At 44.4% G+C, this 27,986-nt stretch overlaps 1 protein-coding gene and 1 long non-coding RNA gene across 2 annotated transcripts; one reads left to right on the forward strand and one right to left on the reverse strand.

Moving 5' to 3' along the window:
- Window positions 1-2,467: 2,467 nt before the first annotated feature.
- On the reverse strand, window positions 2,468-21,580 carry LOC147192732 (uncharacterized). The gene is made up of 2 exons (XR_015103224.1): window positions 16,962-21,580; window positions 2,468-2,980 (listed from the first exon to the last, which is right to left on the reverse strand). It is a non-coding gene; the product is annotated as an uncharacterized LOC147192732 (long non-coding RNA).
- Window positions 2,572-26,673, forward strand: vat1 (vesicle amine transport 1). The gene is made up of 6 exons (XM_086133228.1): window positions 2,572-3,009; window positions 10,774-10,981; window positions 21,576-21,746; window positions 22,101-22,190; window positions 22,897-23,138; window positions 24,520-26,673. Exons 1-6 carry the CDS (start codon window positions 2,572-2,574, stop codon window positions 24,784-24,786), a joined length of 1,416 nt encoding a protein of 471 aa, XP_085989354.1. The 3' UTR covers window positions 24,787-26,673.
- The last annotated feature ends 1,313 nt before the right edge of the window (window positions 26,674-27,986 follow it).

A 27,986-nucleotide genomic window follows, 5' to 3' on the forward strand; every position in this document is an offset into this window, starting at 1 on the left:
CTAAAAAGACAGATTCGAAATCTTATTTGACTTTTTATTTCTTCAGACTTTGAAATTGTAGTCATAACATTACAGTGATGAGAAAAAAACAGTTTTAGGAGGGCTAAAATGTCTGCAAGCGTAACAATACGTCTGTTGAGAATATTCAAGCCAGGGGATGATATGGTACCAGCCTGCCGGGGACAAAAATTGCAAATACACTGAAGCTAGATGTTTTACATGCATATAATTATCCAAATTTTAAAAGGCAATGTCTTATATATTGATCCTGTTAAATAAAAATTAAAATAAAAAGGGAGACTAAAAAAGTTACACACACACACACACACAAACACGCACGCGCGCACACACACGCACTCACATGCGCACACACACCCACAAACACGCGCGCACACACACGCGCGCGCACACACGCACACACACACGCAAATAGCACTCGTGTCGTGGTAATTTCCTTCTCTGCGGACTGCTTCTCATTTTCCCGCTCATTTTTAAATGGCGCAGCGCACTAAAGGGTCCAACTAGAATGTTAAATCACGTACTATGGTTCCACCTTTCGCGTCGGCGACTCGGCACGACTGCGTAATCTGCGCTCGGAGGGGGGGCCACAGGGGGGGCCAAAATGGGTGCTATAGGGGCACTGGCCCCCGTTGCCCCCCCCCCCCCCCCAGAACCGCCACTGCTCGGCTCAGAGCGTTTGTGGGATATCGATTGGGACTCTGCTGACGTTGGCCTGCACGAGAAGTGCTGAGTGGCACTTTGTAGCCACAAGGTGTCTCCGCCTCACCGCTGAGAAGAAAAAAAGGGGGAGGGGCGTGGGACTTCTGGATTTCACCACAAAATGTTTTGTACTTGTCTGTCACAAACCAAATCAGATTTTCTTCCACAGAAAAAAAAGGTCCACCCATCTCTCAATGCCTAATCATGCTGCCTGCAAAGGGGAATGAGAACAATGAGATTGCAGCCCTCTATTGTATTGCACCAGATTGTATTGTGTGGTTACTGTGCATTTCCTTCTGTGCATTTCTACCAGCGCCATGCAACAATAAATGTGTCAACATCTTAAGTGGTCTTGTGTGTGACGATTGTCCTCCTTTCAACAATTAGTAGATTACATGTACTGATGTATGCCTCAGTTTTATCAAAGTCTTTTGACTCTTATTTTTAAAATCCCGGTGAAGTAAAAACACATTTCTTTTCAATTTCACACACCACAACAGAAATATATTTGTTTGAAGCCTCCGGTGGCTGACTTATATCCCACCCGGTTGTCTTTTTCACTTTTTCACACAGTGACGACGAGGCACTCTAAAGCAGCCACACCAGCCTAAGCCCTATACTCCCCATGTTAGCTGTCAAGTCAGATTTTTAAATTTTGTCATGTCTTCACTCTTTTGCCTATCTCTATGTGAAGTGGGCACACTCTCGATTGACAATGAAACAGTAAGGCAGCCATGCCAGTAGACAATCCAGTTCTTTTTTCGGGAGTAGGCAGAGCTAGGGAGCTAACTGCACATCAATTTCAACACATTCAAGTTCTTTCAAGTGGGGGTGAGTGACTCATACCATGGCCCAAGTCAAGGCCAGGTTTTACCCACGCCCCCATTCCCCCCAAAAAATCAGGACTACTGAAATGTTGAGAAACAGTTTAACACAGTATCTGCACAACTAAGTAGGACACATATGTCAGTCTTTGCACTTTATAGGCAGTTGTCTTCAAACATGAATTATGTATTCAGAAACGAATCTTTGAATTCACTTGAAGGGGCTCTTTAAAGTAGGTTTGCAGGCTTTAGTTGCTCCATCCAAAATTACAACATAAGACACTTACGTTTAGTATGATGAGAGGTATTTATTTTTGAACAATGTGCTGATTATTGTGGATGTACTGTAGTTTGCAGTGGTGTAAGACTAATTTGTACCCCTAATTTGTGTTTCTAATATTTTTCCTGCACTCACGTGGGCTTTTTTCCCCAAGTTCCAAAACCAAGCACATTTGAGTCATTGAAGAATATAAACTGTCCATATCGGCGTCAGAGCTTGTGTGTGCGTGTGTGTGTGTGTGTGTGTACCCAGCGAAATGAGCATGACGGTCAATTAAAAGTTGTTCTTCCCCAAATACCAAGACTGTGACCCAATAGATTTGGTAGCCTCAAGACAGAAATGTGGCATCTCAACAGAATGTGTCCTTATCCGACTGATTTGTTTATTTTGCAATCCATATGGCTGTTACAATGGTTTATAGATTGGCGTCGAAGCCCGACCCATTGCAAACCCAAATCCAGCCAATCACGCACGCAGGAATCCGCGAATTTGATCAGCTCTCCGAGCTCTCCGTGTTTTCCAGTCGGCCTCCGTCTCGTCCCACTCACTCTCACTGCCTGAGCCGGGCGTTGACAGCCACCACTCCTCTCCACCGGTCAGCACACTGTGTCGCTTTTTTTTAGTGACTGCTGCAAGAAAAGACTCCGTGCAACCCTATTTTATTTTGCAAGACCACTCCACGTTCACGCACACTTTTTAAAGAAAAACAAGTTACTGTCTTTACCTTTCCAAATCTTATTTGCAAACATGTCTGGAGAAGACGCACCTGTCCAGCAGCAGAACGCCGTGGACCAGAAACAAGATTCCAAACCCACCGAGGAGCCCAAGACGGAGGTAGAGCCTGCGGCCGCCGGGGCTGCTGACGCGTCCGCGACTGCGGCGGACGCAGCTGCCCCGGCGACAGCGACTACCGAGAAGGTCCCCGAAGAAGAGGCGTTCACGTATCGCGCCCTGGTGCTCACCGGCTACGGCGGCTACGACAAAGTCAAACTGCAAGTGAAAAAGGGCAAACCGTCCCTAAAGGCGGCCGAGGTCCAGGTGCGAGTCAAGGCGTGCGGGCTCAACTTCGCCGACCTAATGGCGCGCCAGGGGCTTTACGACAGGCTTCCGTCACCGCCGGTCAGCCCCGGCATGGAGTGCTCCGGGGTGGTGGAGGCTGTCGGGGAGGAGGTGACGGACAGAAAAGTAAGCACAAATGAATCCATTCCACCTTTACAAATACGTAAACGAGAGAATGAAATGCTACACATCTTGATCGTGCATGCTGTCGATTTTTACATGGGCGTGTCCGGCTGCTCGATGCTGGACAGTATGATGATTTTCTTGATTAATGCATTGACTCCGTCCGACTCTGTCGTCATAATCCAACTAAAAAAAGGGCATTTACGTCCCAAAAATACAATTTGTCCTGCCTTAGGTGCATATTGTAGACAGAGAGAAAACACTTGTTGTTCCACATGGTGCAAAGACGGATGCATCGGTGAGTTAGAGTCTCTAAATTTGCATGGAATTCGAATGCTTCTCGAAATTGATGGTCCAGGTTGCCTACAACGGCCAGGGGATAACGGGCGACCCGCCCACGCCCCTCGCGCCATTCACTCACTCTTTGCTGCTGTCACTTTGCCTCACGGCAACTTTTAGCGAACGCGACGTAAGCTCAATAAAGTTGTCTAGTTTGGCGAAAGCAAAAGGCAAATTAAGGCGTTTTTGTTATGTTTAGAAGTTTAATTTGTATTTGCAAGATAGTCTTTAATTGCGTTTCGACGCGGTGCGCCAGGGGGGTGGAATACAGCCGCGTCAAGCTCCCGAGGTATATCCGGGATATAACCGGAAATTAAGTTGTGCGTTCAAAATAGTCACCATGTGTCAAGAGAATTGAACGTCAGGTTTGATATATTTGTCGCCAGATTCGACAAAATAGCGATTTTAAGCGTAGTTTCACACGTTTAAGATTTTTATGGTCATGAACGACGCTTTTGTAGGCATTTGACGTCAAATGGACTCCAACAATTTCACGTGGCATTTTATTTTGTTAACGCTGGATACCGGGTGCCGTGCTTTCGTCTGGTTTGACAACCGTAGGGGAGCTGGAGTTATTGACGCCTTTTGTTAGGTGAAGCAGTGGCGCACCGAGATTAGCAAGGTGCAGCAAAATGAGCCCCACCTCGCCCTTGATGTATTCACTAACTCGCCATTATTCAACCAAAATGGCAAAACACGAGTTCATTTCAATGAGCAAATAGAATAAGTTGGCATTTGACAGACAGACACTTGGCCACTCTTTGCATCCTTGTTGTGCAACTGTCTTCTTTTTGTCTTTGAATCGGGAGGAAAAATCCCCATTTGTGGGGTTGAGCCATCACAGAACATTGGCCTAATTATTGTGAGAGGCTGAGAGTTGGCTGATGAAGAATAACTGGGGCGTGGTTAACCCATGTGGCCACACCATGCTTATAAGACAGTGTACAGTACCATACTATACTGGACATAACGGCTTCTCTATAAATGATCAACTTTACATTTGTGGAGTGGCTGTCACTTTGTATTTATAACCAAAAGGTTACTAAGCAAACACAAAACCGTGTGCCTTCACGATCAAGTATATTCAATAGAAGCTTATGTGTAGTTTCAGCTGTACTTTGCTCTAAACCCCAATCAGACCAGACACATGTAGCATGTATAAGCCGTTTTTAAGACATATTAGCCCATGTTAGCATATGTGTTTTTAAGTTTAGTCCTGATTGACTTAAACACCAATATGGAGGGGGGAGCAGGGAGGATAAATTAGTGTTCTACAGTGTTGTTAGCCACATTTTAGTCACAGTCCATTTGTTTGACTGTTATTTTAGGTAGATGGCACATATCTGGAATGGGAACAGGTGGTCCTCACAGTGTAAATTGACACTAAACGTGATAAGTCATACACTCAATGGCATCATCACCATTAGTTTTAGTCAATTAAACCACAAAGTAAACAGGCTACCATGAAGCCGTCAATGACTCACTCGTTTTGTCATCAGAGCCTATTTGTTCACATGACATAAATGTCGATCCCCTTGACGATGTTTTAAACGAACAGTTTGTGTGGGCGTGGTGGGTTAAACCGACATGAGGGGATGGGGAGGGAAAAGGGGGGCATCGCTGGCGCCTAATTGGATTACAATTGGTGACGGGTCAGCCGGACACCACAGTAGAGCCGGCAACCTTTTGAGTGCTGAAATACCCAATAGGCTCTTTCCACATTGTCAGTCATGTTGATTGGATTTAAAGGTCAACACGCAAACAACACGGCTTGTCATCGCCTACGCCCTCGCTTATAGAATTATGAGGCAATCTAGCTAATGGAAAGAGATCTATGAGATCTTTTGGCACTTTGACGAAGAAAATGTTGCCGACCACCCAAAGGCAAAAGTGGAGCTTGGTTGGGTCTGAGCAGCTCTTGTTGTTGTTGTTGGGTTTTTTTTCTTCTCTGGGTTAGTAGAGAGGACTGGCTTTGATTTTAGGTTCCTCAGAGGAACTTTCACAACTCTAACCACATGTTTGAAAGACTTTCTGACAGCAAGCCTATGATGCAGGACGCAACTGAAAACATGCTGTTGTGAAAGCGTAACAGAAAGCAACAGCCGCTTTCAAGCCACAAACATGTAATAAACAGCCTCCAAATGGCTATGACTTACACCCAAATGGTAACAAGTATGCGATTTCCCACGTTTGCTGCGCCAAACATTGTGAAACGTACCAAAAATACTGATTGTCGATGCCAAGAAGACAGAACACAAAATTCTAAGATGCCCTGAATTGTTGCCTACGCCAAGATGGCTAGCTATGCTAATCTATGTAGCCACACTTGGTAACAAGTAGTTAGCTCACAGGATTACAAAAAAAAGAATCAATTTCAGCAAAACTGTCTGACCAGATTAAATGTATATTGCGAAGGAACCCAGTTAAATTTTGAAAAAGAAATGGATAAAAAAAACAATCAATTAAGAAATTGGTTCAACAGAACTATGACCTCTTTGTGAACCAGGAAGTAACTTGCTTTTGAACAAACAAATGGCCTAAAACAGTGTTTGTTCCCACCCCACATTACAATGGGAGGGTCTATTTCCAAACATCGGAACATCCGAACAAACAGAGGGACAAATTATTTTCGGAGTAACTTATTCTTTCTTTTTGCCTTTTGGTGGAAACGTCCTGCCGCTGTGTCAAAGGTTGCATGGTCAGCATCCCCGAAACAGGAAGTGACTTGCCATCTAATAAAAGAAAAAAACCCCACAAATGACACTCCACAATATTTTTCACTTCAGTAGAGGAATGTGTTTTGTCTTTTTGATGGTTTCCCTGATGCCCAAAAACTTCACGGCATTGCCGTGCTGTGAGCCCGATATTGCTCTCACGCTTGGATGTATTCTTCCAAACCAAACTCGACTCGTACGACTTGATGGAAGTGCGGTTAATTAATTAGTGACTGGCGTGCGGCTTTACACTGAGGTTATGTGGATGAGTCCAGTGTGGTCCCTGCGCCGGTTGCCTGCTAAAGTAATAGAAAAAGTGTTTGACATCAGCAAAAAAAAAAAAAAAAAAAAAAAAAGAAGGCCCAAAGCGCCACTTGCACTGAAGTTTGAATTCAAATTCCTTTTTACGTTGCAGAAGGCGATGAATGCTGCACGCTCTCTTTTGGCGCCTTCTTTGTTTGTCTTCTTGTATTTCACTAAGCACAGCAACACTTAAAAAGTCCCCTGATGGTTAGACTTTGGCGACGAGTCATCCAGAATGAGCTAAGAAGGAGCCTTTTTTTAGGAAAAGTGTGACAATGAGTAAGCAAGGGGGAAAAAAAAAATCACGAATCACATCGAAACTCTTGTGACGCAGCGCATCAGCACTTTTTATTCCCCTTTTTTTTTCCATTCCACACTCCAAGCCCTTTGCAACTATTGGTCGGATCTCACCCATATGTTCTCAATTACCCCTGGCTCGCATTGTCATTCTGGTATTTCCTCCAGCCCTCCCTTTTATCTAAATTTCCATTCTTTTCTACAAAGACCACTCCATCTTCTTCCCCTTGTCAGTTACGATATCCCCGCTCAACCTTATCCATGTGCTGTCCGATTCTTATTTACTGACTGCATAATCCGAACATAAGTGAAGTGTAACAGTGCTTTTTATTTGCATAATAAAACCAGTGAAGTACAAAAGAGCAGCGCCTAGGGGGTTCCTTAGAACGGCGATTGCTGCTGCATGCAAACAGGGCGTGGCCCCTCATTGTTACATCTTATGATGCAGCAGTGCAACACCTTGGCGACCAGATGGAGTGACATTGCCATCTAGGACATTAATATCAGTCATACAGCAAATGATTTGCCTCTTTTTTTGGGGAGGAGGGGCTTTCACATATAGAGTCACTCAGTGTTTCATGCACATGCATCCTGGTGAAAAATGCATGGAATATAAAAATAAATAAATAAATCAGCCAGTTAGAAAAACCAGTTAGACACATGAACATTAAACAGGAAGTTGGCCACTTCAGGGTCCTACTCTGCTATTTGCCCAAATGAGTCCGAATACAAAACACGATTCTTAGACATGGGAAGCATCCACGTTTGAAAAAGGTGGTGCGAGGGTGCGTTCACCTTCGTGAATTCCATTTATTTTCACACATTTACCGCGAATGGCTGGCAACCGGTTCTGGGTGTCCCCTGCCTACTGTTCGAAGACGGCTGGGATAGGCTCCAGCACCCCGCCGCCACCCTTGTGAGGATAAAGCGGATCGGAAAATGGATGGATGGATGGATTCACACATTTGAGACATAGTTTACACCTGTTAAATCATTCTACAGTTCCTCATCTCCTGCCCCGTTGCAAAATTATTTTCACTGACGATCGCTACTACTTCCACTAAATAGTACTGCATACATTTTATACTATAGAAATACAATTGTTGGATTGAAGCTTTTTGTGTTCTTCCCATTTTATTCCCCCATTATCACAAAGTGACCAAGCATACTTTGCCAAAGAATTAATGGAGCCACCGCATTGTGTCGACAGCCACTCTTTATCTACTATGCCACTTTGACATATAAAACAATAAATCGAAGATTGGTTCCATGAAGAAGTTAACAATGCAACAAGAGAAGTTAAAAAAAAAAAAAAAAACTCCAAACCAAATTTAAAACCTTGCTTCATATGGCCTTGGCCAAAAATCCTTGGTTTTCCGCTGAGCTCGTCAACCTACAAAGCCGCTGACCTGCATACTGCCCCCAAATTGAATCACCGTTTGATGAAGTCAGTTAACGCATATGCGGCTAACTGGAAGCGTCTTTGTTGACCCCGACAGTGACTGTGCTGGATGCCCAAAAATGTGCTTAAGCATGCATGCATAGACCTGTGTGTGTGTGTGTGTGTGTGTGCGTGTGAGTGCGCATGCACGTGTGTGTTTTGCAAGTGTCACAAGGCTGTCTCACTTGGCCTTGAGTGCTCCTCACATGCTGTACGTGGGCACATAAGAAGAAGAAGCGCTTGAAATGGCTGTCTGAGTCATGTCGCTTTCCCGTAAATGCCGTCACCAGCACCACCTCCACCACCACGACTACCGCTGTCTTGCATTGTTCTACCAAGTGAACCAGCGGGCCCAATGCGTTCAAGCACACCCCTCCAGAATCAGCATGTTCGAACAAAGGATTGGAAAAGGGAAAGCGCCATTTGTATAGAGAAGGAAGAAAGAGGGGAGCTGTCTCTAATTGGAGCTGATAGACAGAAAGGCGCATGGCTCCCTCCGGACCATTAGAGGGGGCCGAATGGAGCGGGTTTGTTCCCAGGAGGAGAGCCGCTTGTCTTCTGCTCAGCCATGGGGAAGAAACCTGGCAGGGCCGATGATGAGTGGAGGGAAGCCAGGGGAGTGGGGGGAGAGAAGATGGGCCCCCATTGTCTTGTCTGCTTGACAGGGAGGACGAAGTCTTAGAGCATGAGACAGTCGGGGATTAAGAAATCGAAAGACAGGAGGGGACGCATACTCATGGAGAAGCAAAATGTTCGAAAGTTGTTTTGGGGTCGGGAAGTGAAAGAGAAAGAAGGGAAGAGAAAAAAAAGTGAGGATTGCAGAAAGTAGGAGGGAGAGTCTTTTATAAAAAGGAGGAAGAAAACAGGAAGAGGGCTCGAAGGCCGCAGTTGTCTCTGTTTCCTGTGTCCCTTGAGCGGGCCTTCCTGATTGGACTGTGCAGTGGCGGCGCAACAGGGAAGTTTACAGCAAAAGCTCGTTGCGCAGTCAGTGGCGGATCCTGCTTTGATAAGAACCGAGTGACAACAAAGAGGAAGTGGACAGCAATTTGACACATTTACACGCTTATGCGCTAAAGACCTCATCAATGAACGATGCATCGTAATTCGTCAGACACCCCGACATGACTGAAACAATTCAAAAAGAGTGTACATACCCGCACTTACCCACTTTGACAAAGGCAGTCATTTTCTACATACACATGGATGCAAGTCTTTGTCACCACAATGCACAAAGTCATCGAACGGGGGCGAGGCAACCGGCTCGTTCCTTGACAATCATGCTATGGTTTTACGGTTCGATAAAAGTGACACATTGGATGCGGAGCCTCAATGCACCAGACAAAGTTCGCAGTTTAGGATAGAAGGCAGATTGAGGCACTTTCCAGCAGGTTAGACTCTCGGGATAGGCAAGATTTAATTATTCGGACATGTAGGACTGTTTTGACTGATTTTATTGGACCCGATCTTAAATTAGGTGGTCCCAAAGGGTCAAAAAGGCTCAAAACGAAAAAAAAAATAAAACTTAGGCTCCACGCTTATATCCAAGTTATGAATACAATAAATTGTGTCGTAAATATTTTATCCTCAAACCTAAATGACTGAAACAATGTATGGAACAGTGATGAAGCTTGTATGTGTATATTAACCAGCGTGTAATCTGGATTGTCACAAAACACTTTCTGTGTCACCTCATTTTGCCTTTTTGCAGCGCTCTGTAGCTTTCCCCCTTTCGGCGCAAGACAACAAACAAGAGTTGCAAAAGCGCTGTCTCTGTTTTTCATTCTTTTGCGCAGAGCAAAGCCTTCAAGGCTGGGCTGCATTTTTGCATGTCTGTCCTTGTGGTGACCAAAAAACCACCCACGGGGGCAGGATCCAGGCCCTGTCAAAAAAGGCTTTCACTGTAAAAACCACGGATTCATGTATTAGCCCGATACGAGGCTCCGTTTCCATCTAAATTTAAGGCTGACGTTGCATCCAACTTAATCAATTGTGAGTGTATCACTTTAAAACTGACGCGTTGGCGTGCTGATAAAGTATTTTTTTGCGGCCATCTTAAGAGTCAAAACACGCTGCAATGTCAGCGGCGGAAATGCTTGGCACCCGTCCTGCCAGTAATGCTGATTGCAAGTGAGCCCAGGCAAGAATTCGAGCGCTCACACCGCCAAAAATAAATAGGAACAGAAAGCAGAATGGATGAAACCTGGCCATCATTAAAGCTCAACGACAGATCAACCACAGTTTCCCTAACCTTAACTGAGCCAAGGCACATCATTTACATTCGGAAAAATCTCATGGCACATAAACAAAAAAAAATGTCACCAAAATACGATTGACATTTTTTTTCCAGTGTTAACCAAAGCCTTGGCTTGTAGTCATTGGTGTCAAGGAAGTATGTTGAATAAGGATGGGTACCGAGCCCCGATACTAACCTGGCTCTGGGTCTGAATTATTAAAAAAACTGGATAAGCTCCAACCCGTGGTTCTGTTAAAGGCCTAGAAGAAATATAGTGAGGTTTTTAGCGGCAGCACGTGCTTTAGGACCATTTTGGGGACATTTCATCATTTCCTGTAGCATACCTGATAATCTCTCACGACTGTATTATTTTTTTTTCTTTTCACATTAGTCATCACCGTTATAGTCTTTTCATCCACGTACTTGTCATTGTTTCCCAGGTGGGCGACCAGGTGATGGTGCTGAGTCGCTTCGGCCTGTGGCAAGAGGTGGTGGCGGTGCCCGCCAACCACACCTTCCTCATGCCGGAGGGGATGAGCTTCGAGGAGGCCGCCGCCATACCGGTCAACTACATCACCGCCTACATGATGCTGTTTGACTTCGGTCACCTGCGGCCCAACCAGAGCATCCTCATCCACTCAGCCGCAGGTAGGAATGACGCGTAGTGCTTTAAAAGGACTTAAGGCAAAGCAAATCGATACTTTCTTCGCAATGTACTTGATGTGGAATATGAACATTCCGTTGTCAAGTGCCTTTGACTTTATATATTCATTTTGGGAATGTTAGCCATCGGAAAATACAAACGCATGTTGTTTTTTTTCTCAAAAGATGCCAACAAGATAAAGAAAACAGCCTGAGGCTCTGTGGTGAGCTGCTTCACAGTCAAGTTTTGAAAGCCAACTGCAACTAAATATGTTGAGAATTATGAGCCATGCCGGCATGTGATGGAGGCCTTGTGACAATTCCGCATTGACATATTGAACCTTTCATTAATACGTCACCATCCCTGAGGAACCTTACACCACTTGGCAAGATTATTGCATTGCTTCGCCCTCTTTAACCAACTTTTTTGGTGCAGTACAGTCTTTGACTTCCTGTTTCGATTTCTCTGGATGCCAGTTTAGGCAGTAAATAAGTCGATTAAGATAAGATATCCTTTATTTGTCCCACACTGGGGAAATTTATTTAGTCAAATAGTGAATGCTACTGTGCCTCCATTGAGTCAAGACATGGAATTTCCACAGCAAGATCTTGTTGAAATCCGCCAAATTCCATGGGTTACATTAGGATCGCCCTCACGGAGGCTAAAGTTGGGAATGGGCTTTGGTGGGAGAAAGCTGGGGTGGCTAGTGGAAGTGTTCACACCTGTTTTGGGGTGTAAAGCAGCAAGCCCAATGAGAACATTTGATTTTGCTGCAGCTCCATGCAGCTGGAGAGCAGGAAAATGCATTACTTAGCCGCCTGTTGAATTTTCGTCCTCTGACTGTGGTGAGGGAGTTGTTGCAGGAACAGGATCCAGAGGCGCTGGGGACAGAGTGTGGGTGGACATGGAACGAGACGAGAGGCCAGGAATGAAATTGGAGCCGCGTTTCTGCCCAGGTGTATCCAGTTTAGAGTAGAAACCAATGCAACGTTGTTTCCTGGGAAATGAGCGACGGCCTGCATCACAAATGTTTGCATGCAGCTGATGTCTCGCATCTCCGGGAAAGCCATACGGGGATCAGACTTCAGTCTTTCACGGACAGTGTCATCAGAATGTGGTTTTCTCATGGAGGGAGGCTGGGAGATGTGGTAGGATAGCTGAGGCAGTTTTTCAGGGAAGGCCTGCCAACTGTCATTACAAAAAGTACATCAGCGATGTACAGTCGAATCTAAATGGCACTTGTCAATTGAGGCTGTTAAAGGGGAACTTTGCAGTCTTAGAACTGCTAGCAAGATTTGAATATAACTTCACTTCACGAATACCTCTGAATCTCCGACTAAAGTCACTCAAACACCGCTATCTAGTTTCCTGGCTTAAGCTTTGTATTTAACACAAAGCACGCATGTGTTAAATAGTCACAAAGAATGCAAATCCAGCTTCAACAAAATAGCAGCGCTACCAATACTTAGCTAGTATTAGCACTGTAAACAAGTCCACGTTAGCTACGGCTGCTACATTACTAGCATGACTTATTTGTAGTTCAGTGTAATCATCACCCGAAATGTTAGCAGTTTTAAGAGGGTTTTTTTTTGTATGTACAATCAATCATAAATTTGAAAAGAGGTGATAAACTCCCCTGTCGAGCAGAAATTCTGAATTGGCTCCGCTGTTCTGTCTTAATAGCTGTCCAATTCCTTCTTTTTCGCCTTTGTTGCTTCTTTGCCCTGCTTCTGTTTACTATTCTTATGCTCAGATCTTGAAAACGAGGGACGAACATTATTTGTCTATTTTACAGTGTTGGATATTCCACCATAGGTTCAGCAACGTTAACAGTAAATAACTCCCTTCAGCCTCCAAAGCTGGACCTGATCAAAATCAATACAGTATTTTGATTGCAGCAGAGCACACCACTACTAGTACTTGGAGCAGAGTGTGAAATCGACACAGCAGTGGGCTCATATGGTGCCTCAGGCTGTGAGTCGGTGGGAGGTCCTACCAGCTGAACCTGTCAAAAATTGTTCCTGATGTTCTGTGATTAGAGAGATTAAAGGTATCGGCGGTGACAGTACCGCCAAAAGAGCGAGGCTGTCTTTTCTTGCTACCTTCTTCACTTTCATGTTTGCAATATTACCAAGGAAATAACGCCCGAGGATTCATATAGTTAACTGAATGTATTCGCCCAGGTGGGTATGGTGGCAATAATGCAAATGAACGCTGTGTTGATATTTATCATTACAGGGTAAAAATATTGTTAATAAAAATTCAACATGAATAATCTGTCTTCGCGATGATGTTTGGTGACAGGGTGTAAATATTAGAAACAGCCCTGATACAGCAATATTATATCAGTGGAAGCATTATTGATTACGTACTTTATGACTCCCAATAGTCTTATTTTACGGTCTTGATGAAAAACCAATCGGTACGTCACATGATCATTTGGAACATCGCTGTTACAGCCACTAGTTCCACTTTGATGTCACTGTTCCAAGTATTGTGCATATACCGGTACTGTACTGTATTTTTTTAGTGCCAAACCCAATCAGATGATTTGTGTGCGTGTGTGTGTGTGTCTGGAGGGGGGGTGTTTGGGGGAAAGGGGGGGTCGTCACAAGCCATCCGGTGACTGCGCGGAAGTGAAAGCAGCCAAATAAACAGCAGCGGCATGCCCGTGCAACTCTGCATTCCTGCCCTATCGGCTAAGGTGGAGCCAGGATGCAAAATAATGAAGTCGTGGTGACACACACAGAGTCACAATGCAACATTGAGGTCACAAACCTGAAACCCCACCTATCCCGACATTGAGATTTATGATCGGAGCGACTATTCTGAGAGATGTTCCATCAACACTAAACATAAAAAAAGCTCGACAGATTGCAACAAATACATGTAAATGATACTGAATATGTACACAGTGTCACTGTGAATCTTAAAACAATGAACACAGCTAATTATTGAACGGTTAGTTTATTACTGTGGTTTTAGTTTTCGGTGTACAGCTGTATTAGATTTTGCTGGTCATGGAGGTATTCAGTGTTAGCATTTTAGCATTACAAGCATTCACCTAAAACTGTTTAGTTCAAGATACTCCATGCTGTTCGTAACCACCGAGTTTTAGCATTATGGTATTAGCATTACAAGTATTTAACTAAAACTGCTTAAATGTTGTGTTTTGAATACTTCAAGCATCATGTCATAATCTAAACTATGCGAACAATGCAGGCAAGTATTTGGACATGTTTGACGAGAAACGTAGCAGCTAACAACTAAATGGACGATGATGGCCACCATCTGCTCTGGTGGCTGTTACCCGCTATTGCTCACTAATTTTTAAACAAGCCAGTGAAGGACTACCTCTATAAATATTTACAATATGAGCGTGGTTTTCATTTCTAATTGTAATTCCAAAGGTTGTGCCTAAAGTCTTTGTTGCATGTGGAGTGGGATGCTCGAACACATGCCAGAATCAATGTTGGAGATGGTAATGTGTGGTCTTTGTCCAACCTGTTGATCTTTAAAAAGGAAAATTGTGTAAACAAGGCTAAGTGACATTTCACAAAGCCACATGACAGAAATGCAGTCTAGCAAGTCACAATGTACCAGAGCCTCAGATTTTTACATAGGCTACGCTTTTGCCCAACATTAAATCAAAAGATTGTCAACCTCTAGGCGATAGCAATTTTAGCCAGTGAAGCTAATGAGGTTAGTTCCTGGTTGCGACATTTTCTGTACGGGCGATGGGGCGATTGCATTTTGCTAGCCAGCTGTACCGAAGCAGTGTAAATTAATGACAAATGTCATTTTCTTCAAAAAGTTTGGTGAAAAGTCTTCAAAAAGCCTGTCATGACCCACAAAAGCACCTCGTCCAGCCCAAGAAAGAGTAAACTGTCCTCAGCTGCCTCCCTCATGTCCCTACCGCCACCGCTGTCCTCTTTATTTGCCAAACAATAGCTTGTTGTATTTCCTCCCTCCGTGCCTCTCTTCCCCGCCGTTGCGCACATCTGCATCCTCCTCTACTCCCCCGGCAAGACCTCCGCCATATCCGACGCTGGCGTAACGTATTCTCGCTAACCCTCTTGTGTCACCCCCCCCGAGGGAATTTGGGTGTGGTCAGGTCCACTGACATTTGGATCTGTCTTTGCGAGAGCCATCCACTGTGACCGGCTTTTCCTCTCTGACCTCTCCCTGAACCGGTGCCCGGCGTTTGTGAACCCTTCGCTTGGCATCTATTACAGCACCACACCCACCCTACACATTCCTGCATACGGTCCAATGATGACGTGACGCCACTTTGGTTTTGTGTCAGGACTCCCGTGACGGAAAGGCACAAGCATATGTTCTCAATCTGGACTGGTTGTAAAGCCATCTCGTTCTGGCTCTAGTAGCCTAATCGGAAGACTTCCATGCAGCTGCTTCATGCAAGAATGTCGAAATGTGCGCGCTAGAGTAAATGCGGATGATCGTTGGAATCAGAATTGTCTTTGTTGGCCAAGTGAGTCAAAACACATCAGAAAAGTCTGTGGTAGTTGGAGTCAGTCAGTCAAGTGCTATCGCAGAAAAGACACTTGAAGAAAAGACATATTTAGGACATACCAGTTCACAAATGTACAAAAAGAGCAGGGGGGTACATGCATAATGTTGTATTAGCATTACTGGTTTTGGGGAGTTTGGCACAATCAGGAGGTAGGATTAATTGGTTTTGTTATTCATAAATTAATGTTTGTGTTTTCTGTGTACTATATTGTCAAATTGTTTCTTTTTTTTCTCAGGATGGTTTGTTTCTTGTCTACTTTTATACAATTTCAGAAACAACCAGAGTAGATTTTATTTCACAGGCACAAGCTCTGGAAGTCATCAGTCTGACAATGTTCCTGCCTAACATCTCAAGCAATACAGGGCTCAATGACTTACTTTGGGCTATTTTATGACCACTTCCTGCTTTCAGTAAGTGTAACTTTGTATCCCAGACAGAGTGATGATTGAGATTTTCATTATGCCACAGTTTGAGGCATATATTTTTGTGGTCAAAAATTCTCTTTGCATATTCAAGGCATTTTTTTTGTGTTTACAAACAAACATTTTCATAAAGAAGGGGAAGTGAGCATTGTCTGCAAATTCAAACCAAGTGCCTTCTTTCAACAGAACTTTTGTGGAATTTGAACAAATCTACATTTTTATTCCCTTTTTTAAACCAATGTTGAAATAAAATACAACTAGAATCAGAATCACTTTATTCCAATTGTCTGTGAAAGACCACATTCACAACTAGGATTTTTGTTTTTGGGGAACAAAATTAAGTATTATAAAAATAAATACAATTTGATTTTTTAAAAATGTACAGTGGTGATTCGACTGACATGTTTTTGAGATTCAAGCCGACAGGTCTTTTTTTTTTTTTTTTTTTTTTTTTTTGCTTTGACTTGCAAGTACAGACTTGAGATAGACAGACAAGAGATTATTTATCCTCTATGAGGAATGACTAATATCAGTGTCGTACTGATGAGCTGAGAGGAATTGAGTCTTTATGTCTTGTCCTGCACCCGGATGACGAAGGCACACCAAAATGACCCACACAATGGCCATATGTGTGACAAAAATTTACTTTGTGGAAAAAAATGTTTTATTTAACATTCCAATACTATAGAGTGTTACATACACTCTTCAACATTTTGTGTAATTTTTCAGGGGGGGGGGGGTTGTTTTGTTTTCTGGGTTTTTTAATTCCTTTTATATTTTAGGTAGGTCACGTCTAGTCAAAGCCTCTGCTTGGATGTTTAAAATCCCGTTCACACGTTCACGACCTCAGTCAGTCCCTCAGGCATGTTGTGCTTCCTTTGTTTGGCAGATTATGACTGACAGAATTCAGGAATGACGGCTGTTTTTTTTTTTTCATGAAGTTACTTTCAATCATTTATACATTGTATTCTCTAAGCACACGTGGTTTTTTTTTTCATCCATTATTTAGCAGTTCACAATGTCACTCACGTGGATAAGCCTCCTGAGGCTTCAGTAGAAAGTGCAACTGTCTGCAATGCTGGGCTAATTCACTGTGATCACCAAGCAAAGTGGGGAGTCGTTCGGGCAGAGCCGTTGAACCGTCAGCGCTCCTCAGGCCTGGCTGGCATGGCCGCCGGCACATCAGCTGTGCTGCTAAGAGAAGGGAAACCAGGGTGACCTCTGAACTACCACTCTAGTCATGCCAGCGTTCTCATTCCAGCAGTCTCTAAACCCCCCGAAACTCCCCGTTTACCCAAACCAACCATCACCCTCCCCTCCCTACCCTCCTTCTAGCCTCATTCTTACCACCGCACACACTGGCAGGTGTGTCGGATGCGTATTACGGACACCTGCGTGTGTGTTTTAGTCATTCACATAATTTAAACTGTCACGCTTCATCACCAGGGACGGTTAGGGGTTAGGGTTTTAGTGTCTGTGTGTATGGAGTGTCAGGCTTAGGAGAAGTGGGTTAGTGTTACGGGGTTTGGGATAAGGAGGGTCAAAGGGCTGGGATTAGGGAGTGTTAGACTTGGGAGTTAGTTTTGGGGTTGAGAATTAGGGCGCAGGGTTAGTTTGGGAATCCCTCGTTGGCGGTGTAAATTTGAGATAAAATTAAAACTTGGCGTGGGCACGTTTATGCGTGTATCGGTTGCATAAGAAAGAGAGGGCAACAAGATCGCCATCGATGTGTTTTGCTTTAGGCAGGCACGTTCCCTCCATAAATAGTCATGCTGTTTTACAAACAAGATAGTCTGAATTACCGGCGTGACATTCCTTCCTCGGGAAATCTATGGGCAGCTTGCCTTCACCACACTCAAACTGGCTTCCTGCACATGCTGCCTGCTAAGAGTTTTGAGAGAGGGCGAAACAACGTTAATTTGCTCTCCGAGCTTTGCCTGTACAGCCCACAAAAAAAAAATAAAAAAATACCAGGGTTACATAATGCGGAGTAATAGCAGTGCAAAGAGTGCACGTTGAAAAGCAAGCTTCCATCACTCTGGCATCTGAGCTGGGGCTGCAGAGAAGACGATGAGAAGGAGGGGGAAATAAAAGGCTTTGTTGAAGTTGTAACGCAACCCGTCGGTCGTTGGGAGCTGTTTTCGTTCTTTCTTTTTTCTTTTTTTTTTTAAATTTTCATTCCTTCGTAGGCTGCCGCAAGCAAATGACGGGGGGTGAAAGTTCCTCAAGTAAAAGTAGAAGAAAAAAAATGCAGAGGAAGTGACACAGCCAAACAAGTCTGTCACGGCTCAGCTCGCAAGCATTTTCATTGAGATAGTGACCAGGACATTCAGTACAGCGAGGTGTTTTGTACAATGAATAAAATCGAATATGGGGAAAGAGTCTGAGGTCGACGACGTTTCTTTATAGCTCGACTAACTTCCAATTCCTCTTTTAAAACATTGATAAAAATTAATACGATCTACTGTAAAACTAAACATCTGTTGCTCGAAGTATATTTCTTGGTTACCTCATGTTTGCGCGGCCAAATTTTGCCTGTCAAAAAACATGTAGAATTGAATTTTTACCAAAAAATGAGTAATATCCATCCATACATTAAACAATCGCCCATGAGTAAGATTTTTACCCAAAAATTTAAGTTACATTTTTGCAACAAAAAGCATAAGAATTTTACAAATCAAAAAAATCTACAACAAACCTAATATAATTATTATTGTAATAATTTTGTGTTCGATTTATGTTACTCGGTAGAAAATGGCGATAAACGGTAATAAAATTGACTATTGACTAGAGTAGTTAAAATATAAAACATTCTTCGTTAATAGATTCGTAATTTTTTTTTTCAAAATGTTGTCAAATTTGAAGATCATTTAACAGTTTGCAGGTCGTCAAATGGTATAAAATTACCCGGTACTGTAATATGCAAGCTTAACCTGCTAAGAGCCCCACATGGCCCCAAAAATGCAAAGAGAGGCAATGACAATCACTCATAGTTTGGCAGAAGCTTTGAATATAAATGAAGATATTGTAAGTCTTAATCAAGCTGATGCAGACGAGTCACCTTATCTCAATGTCATGTTCCGATAAATCCGACAAGCATTTTAATGCACTGTTTTCGGGCTCCGACTAAAACAACAGCGTCTTGGTGTCGTTGGTGGATTCCTCCTTGTTTTTGTCTCAAATTCCTCATCTGACGGAAGTATGTCAGGATTGGCGGGGAGAAACAAAAAGCTCTACTGTGACTGAGGAGGAAAAAAAACAAACAACATGCGTGAATGTTTTGTAAGCGGACAACAAATGTAAACATTTCAATTTGATTTCAAGAGAGCCAATGCGATTAGCAGCAGGAATCCGCTTAGGCTGCTGTCTCAGGCTTGACAGTGGATCTAAGGTTTGGTGATAGTTACGGACTTCGGGTTAAGGACTGATTTAGGGGTGGGGGTGGGATAAAAAGGAGGGCGGAGTTAACTCGGTTCTTCGATGGGATAGTCAATAGGATCATCGATTATAAAAGGATGAGATATCACTGCCCTATTGCGGGGTCGGCTGCAGCCAGATAACGGGGTGAGAGTGGTCAGTGGTGGTCCGAGGAATTTTGGTTCGGTTTCGGGATAAGGTTAAGATTCGAGTCCCCGTTAGTGCTAGACTTAGAGGGCTCCACGGAGCAAATGAAGCTTTCATCTGGAGCGGCAGCATACTTGCCCAGATTAAACTCTGTGATCTGTGCACGTGTGCACGAGTGCGAGAGAAGTCTGTTCAAAGCGCACAAGGAGGCCCGCTGGCTAGGATCCCAGGTCTTGTGACGCACCGTCAGGAGTTCTCTTCAAGAGGAGGGCTCGGGGAGAAAGGAGGGAGTGGGGGGGGACACAGGTACCTTCTGGGTCTTCCGCTGACTGGAAGTTCGTGTTTACGCGTCCCCACGCTGTACAAAGTTATCTGATGGTTCGTCACGCACTTGTTTTGTTAAGCTGTCGGCCGAGCGCTGATTTAAAGTCTGGACGGAAGGTCAACGTTTTGTTTCGCGCCAATGTGGAGCGATGGTGTTTACGCACAATTTATTGCAGCAGCAGCAGCAGCGGCGGCAGATTTGTGTTAAGATATGATTAATTCTTTAAAACGATCACCATATAGTACCTTCTCTGCTTGCATGAAACATAATTGATCTTATGGCCTAAATTCTTCACACTTGGTAGCATTTTTTTTTTCCTTACAGGCACCTTAACGCTACTCAGAATAGTGTCGCACACATCATCAACCGGCAGTAGAATCATGTCGATTTCCAGGCCAATCGGCAAACAAATGCCACGGTAATGATAGAAAAATAAAAACGTAAATAAATTACTGTTGTGATAATATAACTGGCGGCACGGTGGTCGACTGGTTAGCACATCAAAACTAGGAATGAAAATCGAACTCTTTTTTTTTTTTTTTTGGCGGGGGGGGGGGGATGCTCACCACAGAGAACGAGAGTGGAGCCTTGTGTACATACATGTGTGATAATTTGGCTTCATGTTTCATACAAACATTCCAGCACAACGCTGACAGTCTTTTGTCAATTAAAAACAATATTTGTGGCTTCACGTTGAAAATAAAATGTCTCCTTTTGCTCGCTCATTGCTGGCAATTTGGCACGCGTTTCCCTGGCAACATCTTTTTTTTTTGGCGGGGGGGGGGGTGCTCACCACAGAGAGAACGAGAGTGGAGCCATTGTGCTGCTCTTACACGGCAGTTTTTAGAGCAACAACTCTCCCACCACTGCAAAACGACAGTCGGTGATAATAATAAGATGATCGTAAAATATTGGTGTGTAAATGCATGCCAGGTACACTAGCATAATATCCATTATGAGAACAGCATCAATACACATATTTGCAAAGATGACAAGAACCTCTCTAGGGGGAAAACACACACACACACACACACGCACACACACTAAAAATGTCTGCTCTTTCAAAGGCTTTTTGCGATAAGATGCGCAAAGCTAGACGGAGTCGGCATGAATAACGTTTATGGATGTCTTTCACTTCGAGTCCTGTGCAGTCAGCCTCCCTTTCAGCCCACCTCGCGCTTATCAGTAAACTATTACTTCTCGGCAAACAGGGCTATGGCGCTATCAAACAGTGCGAGAGCAAACACAGATATCCACTTAAAATGTGCCACATGTTGTTTTTGTGTCACCGGTAGAAAAAAACAGACATGTGGGATTCCTTGAATAAGCCAGAAAACAAAGCAATAGATGCATCATTTGGCCAGCTCATTGTGTGGAGTGTCAGGCTCCCTAATGTGATTGTGTAACAATTCGATCTTTGCATACCTACAAGTACAAAACCAAAATGTGCTGCCTTGTTCTAAACAATGAATAACGCCGATCACGCGGACTCTATTTGCCTTAAAATTTGTGCATGGAATTACTTTTTATGTCATACGTTGCTTGGGTTGTTCAAGGTGACAGATTCTCAGTCAGTTCGGAGGTGTCTTAATAATATTTTTGGGACATGATTTCATCAGAGAGATGAGCATTGCTTTTGAGTAGAAGATTTAGAAGGGCGGAGAATCTAGGCTTGTCACGTTGATTATGATGGATCAATTAAAAGTCAATTTGCTTCCCCCTTTAACATTTGACACCATTGTGTTCCCCACAAGGTGGCGTAGGCACGGCGGCCACACAGCTGTGCAAAACAGTGAAGGACGTCACAGTTTTTGGCACGGCATCGGCCAGCAAGCACGAGGCCATCGGCCAGGCCGGCGTCACGCATCCCATCGACTACCGCACCAAGGACTACGTGGAGGAGGTCCGCAAGATCAGTCCAAAAGGTGAGAGGGTGGAGGGAAATTCAATGGATTGAAACCAATCCAGTAACGTTTTAGCCCCAAACACTACTCCGCCGCTGTGGGTGTGGTCACAGAAAACTTCAATCATGCCCAATTAAAGCAACTCCTTTGATTCCTTTTGAATCCGACACGGCTGTCATACACTCGAGTCTTGACATGGCGGAAGCACATCTGCACCATGAAGTTTGCACTTGGAGAGCGATCTGTCTGTGCTGTCTATGAAAATCGAGCCCAATGTCTCTAATTAGATATCTGGATCAATGCCCACCGCCTTCTGCTGTGTGTTATTTGTGCATATACGTTAATATGAGCACTTTTATTTTGTCTCCCATACAGGACTCGACATAGTATTGGACCCTCTTGGAGGATCAGATACCCACAAGGCCTACAACCTGCTGAAACCAATGGGCAAACTCATCACCTATGGTCAGGAAAACAATGCAAAATGCACCTCGTTGACAAACGTATTGCTCCACAGAAATTATGTTTCCGGGTTAACAATTTTAACACGTGAGCCAAAAGAAAGTGCTAAAAACAAACCAAGAAAATCCCATCAAAAATTGTATCTTATTACCCTTCAATGAATATTTAGAGTTGATTACACTTGATAAGCAACTACGCTTGCAACGATCACCAGCAATTCAGTAGAGTGTAGTTCTAGTACCCTCACCGGTTATTCCTTTTATTCCCAAAGCATCAATTTACCAGTTAACTTCTATATATGTATAGAATTTTTTTTAATTTGGCAAAAAAATGTTTGTTTTTCTTAGAGATAGTTGTGAAAGTCTTCTCCGTTTGTGTCTTCACGACTGCATTATACTGCCCCCTATGTAGTCCATGCATGTGTGGACCGTGGGAAGGGCCTCCATAATGGGAGTGGGTGAGGACGGCATGCGCGGAGAACAGAGCTCTGGCTTTTTCATTTCGCACACAAATCCTTGCGTGCGGCATCCCACCCTCACTCATTCATCCTGGACCATCTCTTCCAACTTTATCAGCACTATTCAGAACCAAACAATGGAGCACATTCTGTCTACTCCAAAGATGTCATGTGGCAGAATCCCAGGGTGTACGCTCTACAAATGTGGGACCTGATGTGACGCACTACGTAAACGACGCATTTCTTCTTCAGGTGCCGCAAACATGCTGGCAGGTCAGAAGAAGAACTTGCTGGCCGTGGCCAAGAATTGGTACCACCAGTTCTCTATCCACACGCTCAACCTGATCCAGAGCAACAAGTCGGTGTGCGGCTTCCACCTAGGCTATCTGGAGGGCGAGACGGAACTGATCAGCCAGGCCCTGGACGCCATCCTGGACCTCTACAAGCAGGGCAAGGTCAAGCCCCGCATTGACTCCACCTGGCACTTGGAGCAGGTGAATGCCCGCCCAGTGCAATTCACTTCTCAATAAAGTTATCAGAAGTGGGATGCTAACAGCAGGTGGCCCCAGCTCGATAGACCCTAGAAATATAGGGGTGGGGGTGGGTGGTGATGGAGCCATCTCTAGCGATTTCCATTTAGGATAAGAATTCTGGGTGTTCCGTTAAAATTGGTGTCAGACGTCAGATACGATCCGCGACATTACAAAGGAGGCCAATGTCTCAGGCTGGGCCAGACAGAGTCAGACTGTTGATGAGGAGAAAGCTGCCAAAAGGCACATTATGAATGGAAGTGTGAGGAAATGGGGAAGAGACTGTGGCACTCGGTCAGCAATTGGATCTTCTGAAATGACGCCCTCCCGCTGTTCATCCTTTTCTTCTTCTCCTCAGACATTTCTCTGCCTCTCCATCTGTAACAGACTTCTGTTTTTTTTACACCCTCCCTCCTTTTTTTTTTCCTATTCTCTGATTCCCTCCTCCCCGCCTCTCTTGTTGCCATGGCGACACCCTGTCGTCTGTGCGCACGCGTCTGGTTTAGGGCGGGGTCCCTGATGCAAGAGACAGAGATGAGGATGAGAGGGAGGGGAGAGAAAGGGAAAAAAAAAGCATGGCGAAGTTCTTCACAAGGCAACACCTTGAATCCTTCCGTCAATGCCTCGATCTAATCCTTTCCGATAATCATAACAGCGAGGAATGGCACAGCGGGTTTATTTATAGTCACACTCGTTGGCCTCTTCATTAGGTGCACGCCATCCTCTCAAAAAGTCAACAAATTTTGTCTTTCTTTTGATTGACGATAATGCTCCGTTTTGATGGTGTACCTAATATTTGTCCGCTTCATTCACATCCTAACGCATTCTTATTAGAGGGCCACCGGTTATTCTACAGCCCCCTCCTCCTTTCCTTCATTTCCCATGGAGTGAGGAAATCGTCAGGGCTTTAGGTTGCTAGGAGATGGCCCCTGTTGCCGTGGCACCGGTCGATAGGTGGTCCACCCGCCTCGCGTTAGTGATGACGAGAGAGGAGGCATGAAGAGACGGAGGCGGTTCGAGGTGTCGTCGGCGCGCAACAAGTGGAATCACGCAGTATGCGAGAGCAACTTTGACCTCCCTCCTGCTGGGTTATGAATCGTAACAATGACTCATAAGGAGATATTAGCATGACATGATACGGTTTGATATTGTAAAGGTTGGGCGGTCTCTGCTTTTTGCATATAATGTTGTTCAGTTGGCTTTATCAAGCCGGAGATATTCAACTCTCGCTGGACCGGTTCGCGGCCAAGTGTGAAGCGTTTGGGGCACGGAATCAGCACCTCCAAATCTGTGGTTGTGGACATTCCAACCAACCAATCCCTCTTCTCTCTCGTTGTCTCTGCAGGTGGGTGACGCCATGCGAAAGATGCAGGAAAGGAACAACATCGGCAAGGTGGTCCTCATTACGGAGCCGATGCCCGAGGAGGAGAAGAAGGAAGAGGCACCGGTGGCAGACAAGAAGAAGGATGACAAGAAGAAGGATGAAAAGAAGAAGGATGACAAGAAGAAGGATGACAGCAAGAAGGAGGAGAAGAAGGATGACAAGAAGAAGGAGGAGGCCAAGAAGGATGAGGAAGAGAAGAAGGAAGAGGTCAAGAAGGAAGAGAAGTGAAGGGGGGAGGGGATCCAGATTGGTAGTTTGGGGCTGATGGTGGGAGTGGGGTGGGGAGATTAAACCACTCTCATTCCCATCCAGATCTCTTTTAGTGATTACTCCTGCCTAACCATTAAAAAAAAAAAATCACCTCATCAGACAGTGATTTTTTTTCCAATCTCCACCCACCCTCTCCCGTCTATAGCCACCTCTTCCAACTGTGCTTAATTATTGTTACCTGCTCCCCCTTTTTACTGTCATGGACCTCGCGCACAGACAGGCACAAAGACGACCAAGACGAACCGCACCCACCCTTCCTACCTCCCTCCAGTTATGTCACTCAGATGAGTCAGCGAGTCCTATGATTGGTCAACGCTCAGCACCAACAAGTATCCCCTGCTAATTTGACAGAGCGCCGCAGTTAATAATAGTCGCTCATAGAGAGCCTCTCTGTGTGTAAGATGAATTGGGCAGTGGGAAGAAGAGGGGCATGTGGGTCTTTTTTTTTCAATTGCTGACGGCCACAAGCTGAAAGAAGCACTGTCACGCCGAGGCCTCCCTCTCGCTCCTTTTCAGCAAGTCCTGCCCGTCACCCCAACCCAACCAAAAGGGTGGGGGTTCCAGTACAAGCCTCCAACCCCCTCTTCTTCCCGTTCCCTCTCCGTGGTCGGCATAGCAACAGGCGTCAGGCTTGTCAAGAGATGCCACTATCCTTCCCCACAAGCGCCCCCCCCCAATGTATGCCAACAATGTATCTCCCCCATTCCTCTCTTCCTCTTAAAGTATTGTAGGTGATAACACTGAAAAGACATGGGCCCTTCCTCTCAAAAAACAAATTCCTTGATAAAGCCTAGTGAGTGAGTATTGACAATTGAATGTGAGCAAGTTGTGGCTAAATAAAGTGCACGCCGCCGCCTAGTGGTCGTTAGAAACTTCTCATCATGAGCTCAGAATTTTGACTTCAGGACACCAAACAAACCTACGCAATCCAAAGAATTCTTATCAATGAATTCGTCAGAGACTTTTTTGCCCTTCCTACTTGCTTACAATATCCTCTTTTCGCTATTGTCGTCGTGCCTTTTTCTGACTAAAAACCGGAAGACAAATTTTTTGGTTTTAAAAATACCCAAATAGGTAACTCTTGCCGTCCGTCTGCCTGCCTGTCTGTTAGTGTGGGCGCCCCCTAAATGGCAACTGGTGAATTTGTTTATAAATGTATAAAAAATGTAGTAGAAAAAAAAATGTGTTCAGCATGAGTGGCCTCCCTCATGTTTTGTGTGCCATTGTGTGTGCGTGCGCATGTGTCTGTCCTCAGGTCATCTGTCCCCCAAACTAACCAAGCCCAGCGCCATCTTTAACCCCCCATTCCCACCCCCCAGCCCCGAGTCCCTTCCTCTTGGGCTGAACAGGGAGGACAAAGTGGTGTTTTGTACGTTTTGCACTCTGTTCGCTGATCCTAATGCACTTACAACGAGGCACTCGCACCCCAGCCCCATCCTCCATCCATTCACCAGATTGTGTGTGGCGCCCCCGAGTGGGCTGGAGTGTGAGCAGAGCGTGGACCCATGCATCCTGTCCAGCTCTGGTTCTGATGACGATGATTATTGTTATTATTCGTGTTTTGTTTTAATCTGCTGGGCTCCCTTTGTGAACCTGTGCACGGTGCTTCTGTTTCGAGTGCCATGTGTGATGAAAGAAATGCTCCCAAAAAAAAACAAACGCGACCCCCCACCCCTAAACAGTAATGTAGTATTTTGTTGGTTTGTTTGGAGTGTTGGGGACCCTTTTTATTATTAAGCTGTCTTTTGTGTCCGAACCACGTGTGCCAAATGACAATGTATATTCCTCTTGTCAATGCTTTGAATATTTACAGCGCATACAAAAAATATAAATATACAGTATGAAGCTAGGTGTGGTTTTGGATGCATTTTCAATCCTCTTTAGAAGGCAAGATTTCCAGTGCATCTAACAAATATCCCAAACATGTGCTCAGAGAAAGGGTTGTTGTTGTTGTTTTCATTTCTTTTGTTTTCCTCACTTTTGATTGTCGGCTTGTCGCTCGAGCTCATGGGCCCGCACTGTGCCAACTCCTCCTTGCACACAGCTTACCTCAGTCCATCCCTAAACTAGACAGAAACATCCTTTTCACTGTGCTCTACCAGCTCCCGTAAGTGGTCCGCCATGACCCGTCCACGTGTTTACAACCACGTCACAGTGAGAAGGAGCTGCACAAGGTCCATTTTAACATTTCAACATCAAGTGTACATGATGTGAGACTTACTTTCTTTCTTAACTGCATGAGCTTGTGTGGTGAGTGAGCGAGCAGATGTTGTTTCGGGTCCATACCAGACGTACTAGCCTGATGTCTGATCCCGTTTAAAAAAAAAACAACAAAAAAACCACTAGCTGTCTGGAAAGGTAAATTTCATGCATCTATCGATGTGCAATACTGTGATAAAATGTCTTAGGCTGCCTTCACACCATTTTTTTTACTCTAGATCTGTTTACTAAAATAAAGTCAAGCAATGGTTTTCAAACTAACTAATTATTTAAAAAAAAATTCAAGCTCTCCAAGTACCATCATAATGCCTAATGCTTAGGCCTACTATGCTACTGTATTGGAACAGTTGCATAATAGGCTACTGTATTGCAGCAGTAGCATAATAGCCCTGTAAACAAGCCAGAGGTTTTGTTCCTGAAAAGTACATTTAACATATAGTAAGCCACTGTAACTTTATGCACAGTTTGAACATTATCGCTGCACTTAAAAACAGCGAAGTAAAATTCTAAAAACCTGGAGTGACTCGCTGCAGTGACCCCTGCTGGGACAGGCATAAAGTTTCAACATCTTAAATAATGACTGAATTAATCAGAAGTATCCAGACAGGTCCAACTTAATCAAGGGACTCTTAAACCTTCGTGCGTGGCACTAGCAGTTCGCCACGTAGCATAGCGAAGGGGACCAAAGACATTGGCACAGTATTGTATGTCATATAGCTCTGAGGTAAACTGCTGGTTCGTGGATCCGATCACCACTTCCTGCGACATCTTTAAATGGTTTTGCAGCATTTCCAGACACTTATGCAACAGGAGGAAAGTTTCCGAGCAAACACTGCGGTTCTGGATTGGATGTGACATGCTCCTTTTCGAAGTGTGTGCGGCGAGGAAAGGGGGGCTGAAAAAAAATGCACTGAGACAACAAGCGGTCAATCGTATTC

This window comes from Hippocampus guttulatus, chromosome 16 (genome assembly GCF_054856545.1).
Source record: "Hippocampus guttulatus isolate MCC_2025c chromosome 16, RoL_Hgut_1.0, whole genome shotgun sequence".
In the NCBI taxonomy this organism is placed as follows: Eukaryota; Metazoa; Chordata; class Actinopteri; order Syngnathiformes; family Syngnathidae; genus Hippocampus; species Hippocampus guttulatus.

What these genes read in the sequence shown, in the direction of transcription:
- vat1 (XM_086133228.1), top strand. Translation starts at nt 2,572, where the DNA reads ATGTCTGGAGAAGACGCACCTGTCCAGCAGCAGAACGCCGTGGACCAG. An exon ending in CCTCATCCACTCAGCCGCAG is followed by an intron (nt 10,982 to 21,575) that starts GTAGGAATGACG and finishes GTTCCCCACAAG; the next exon opens with GTGGCGTAGGCACGGCGGCC. An exon ending in CCGCAAGATCAGTCCAAAAG is followed by an intron (nt 21,747 to 22,100) that starts GTGAGAGGGTGG and finishes TCTCCCATACAG; the next exon opens with GACTCGACATAGTATTGGAC.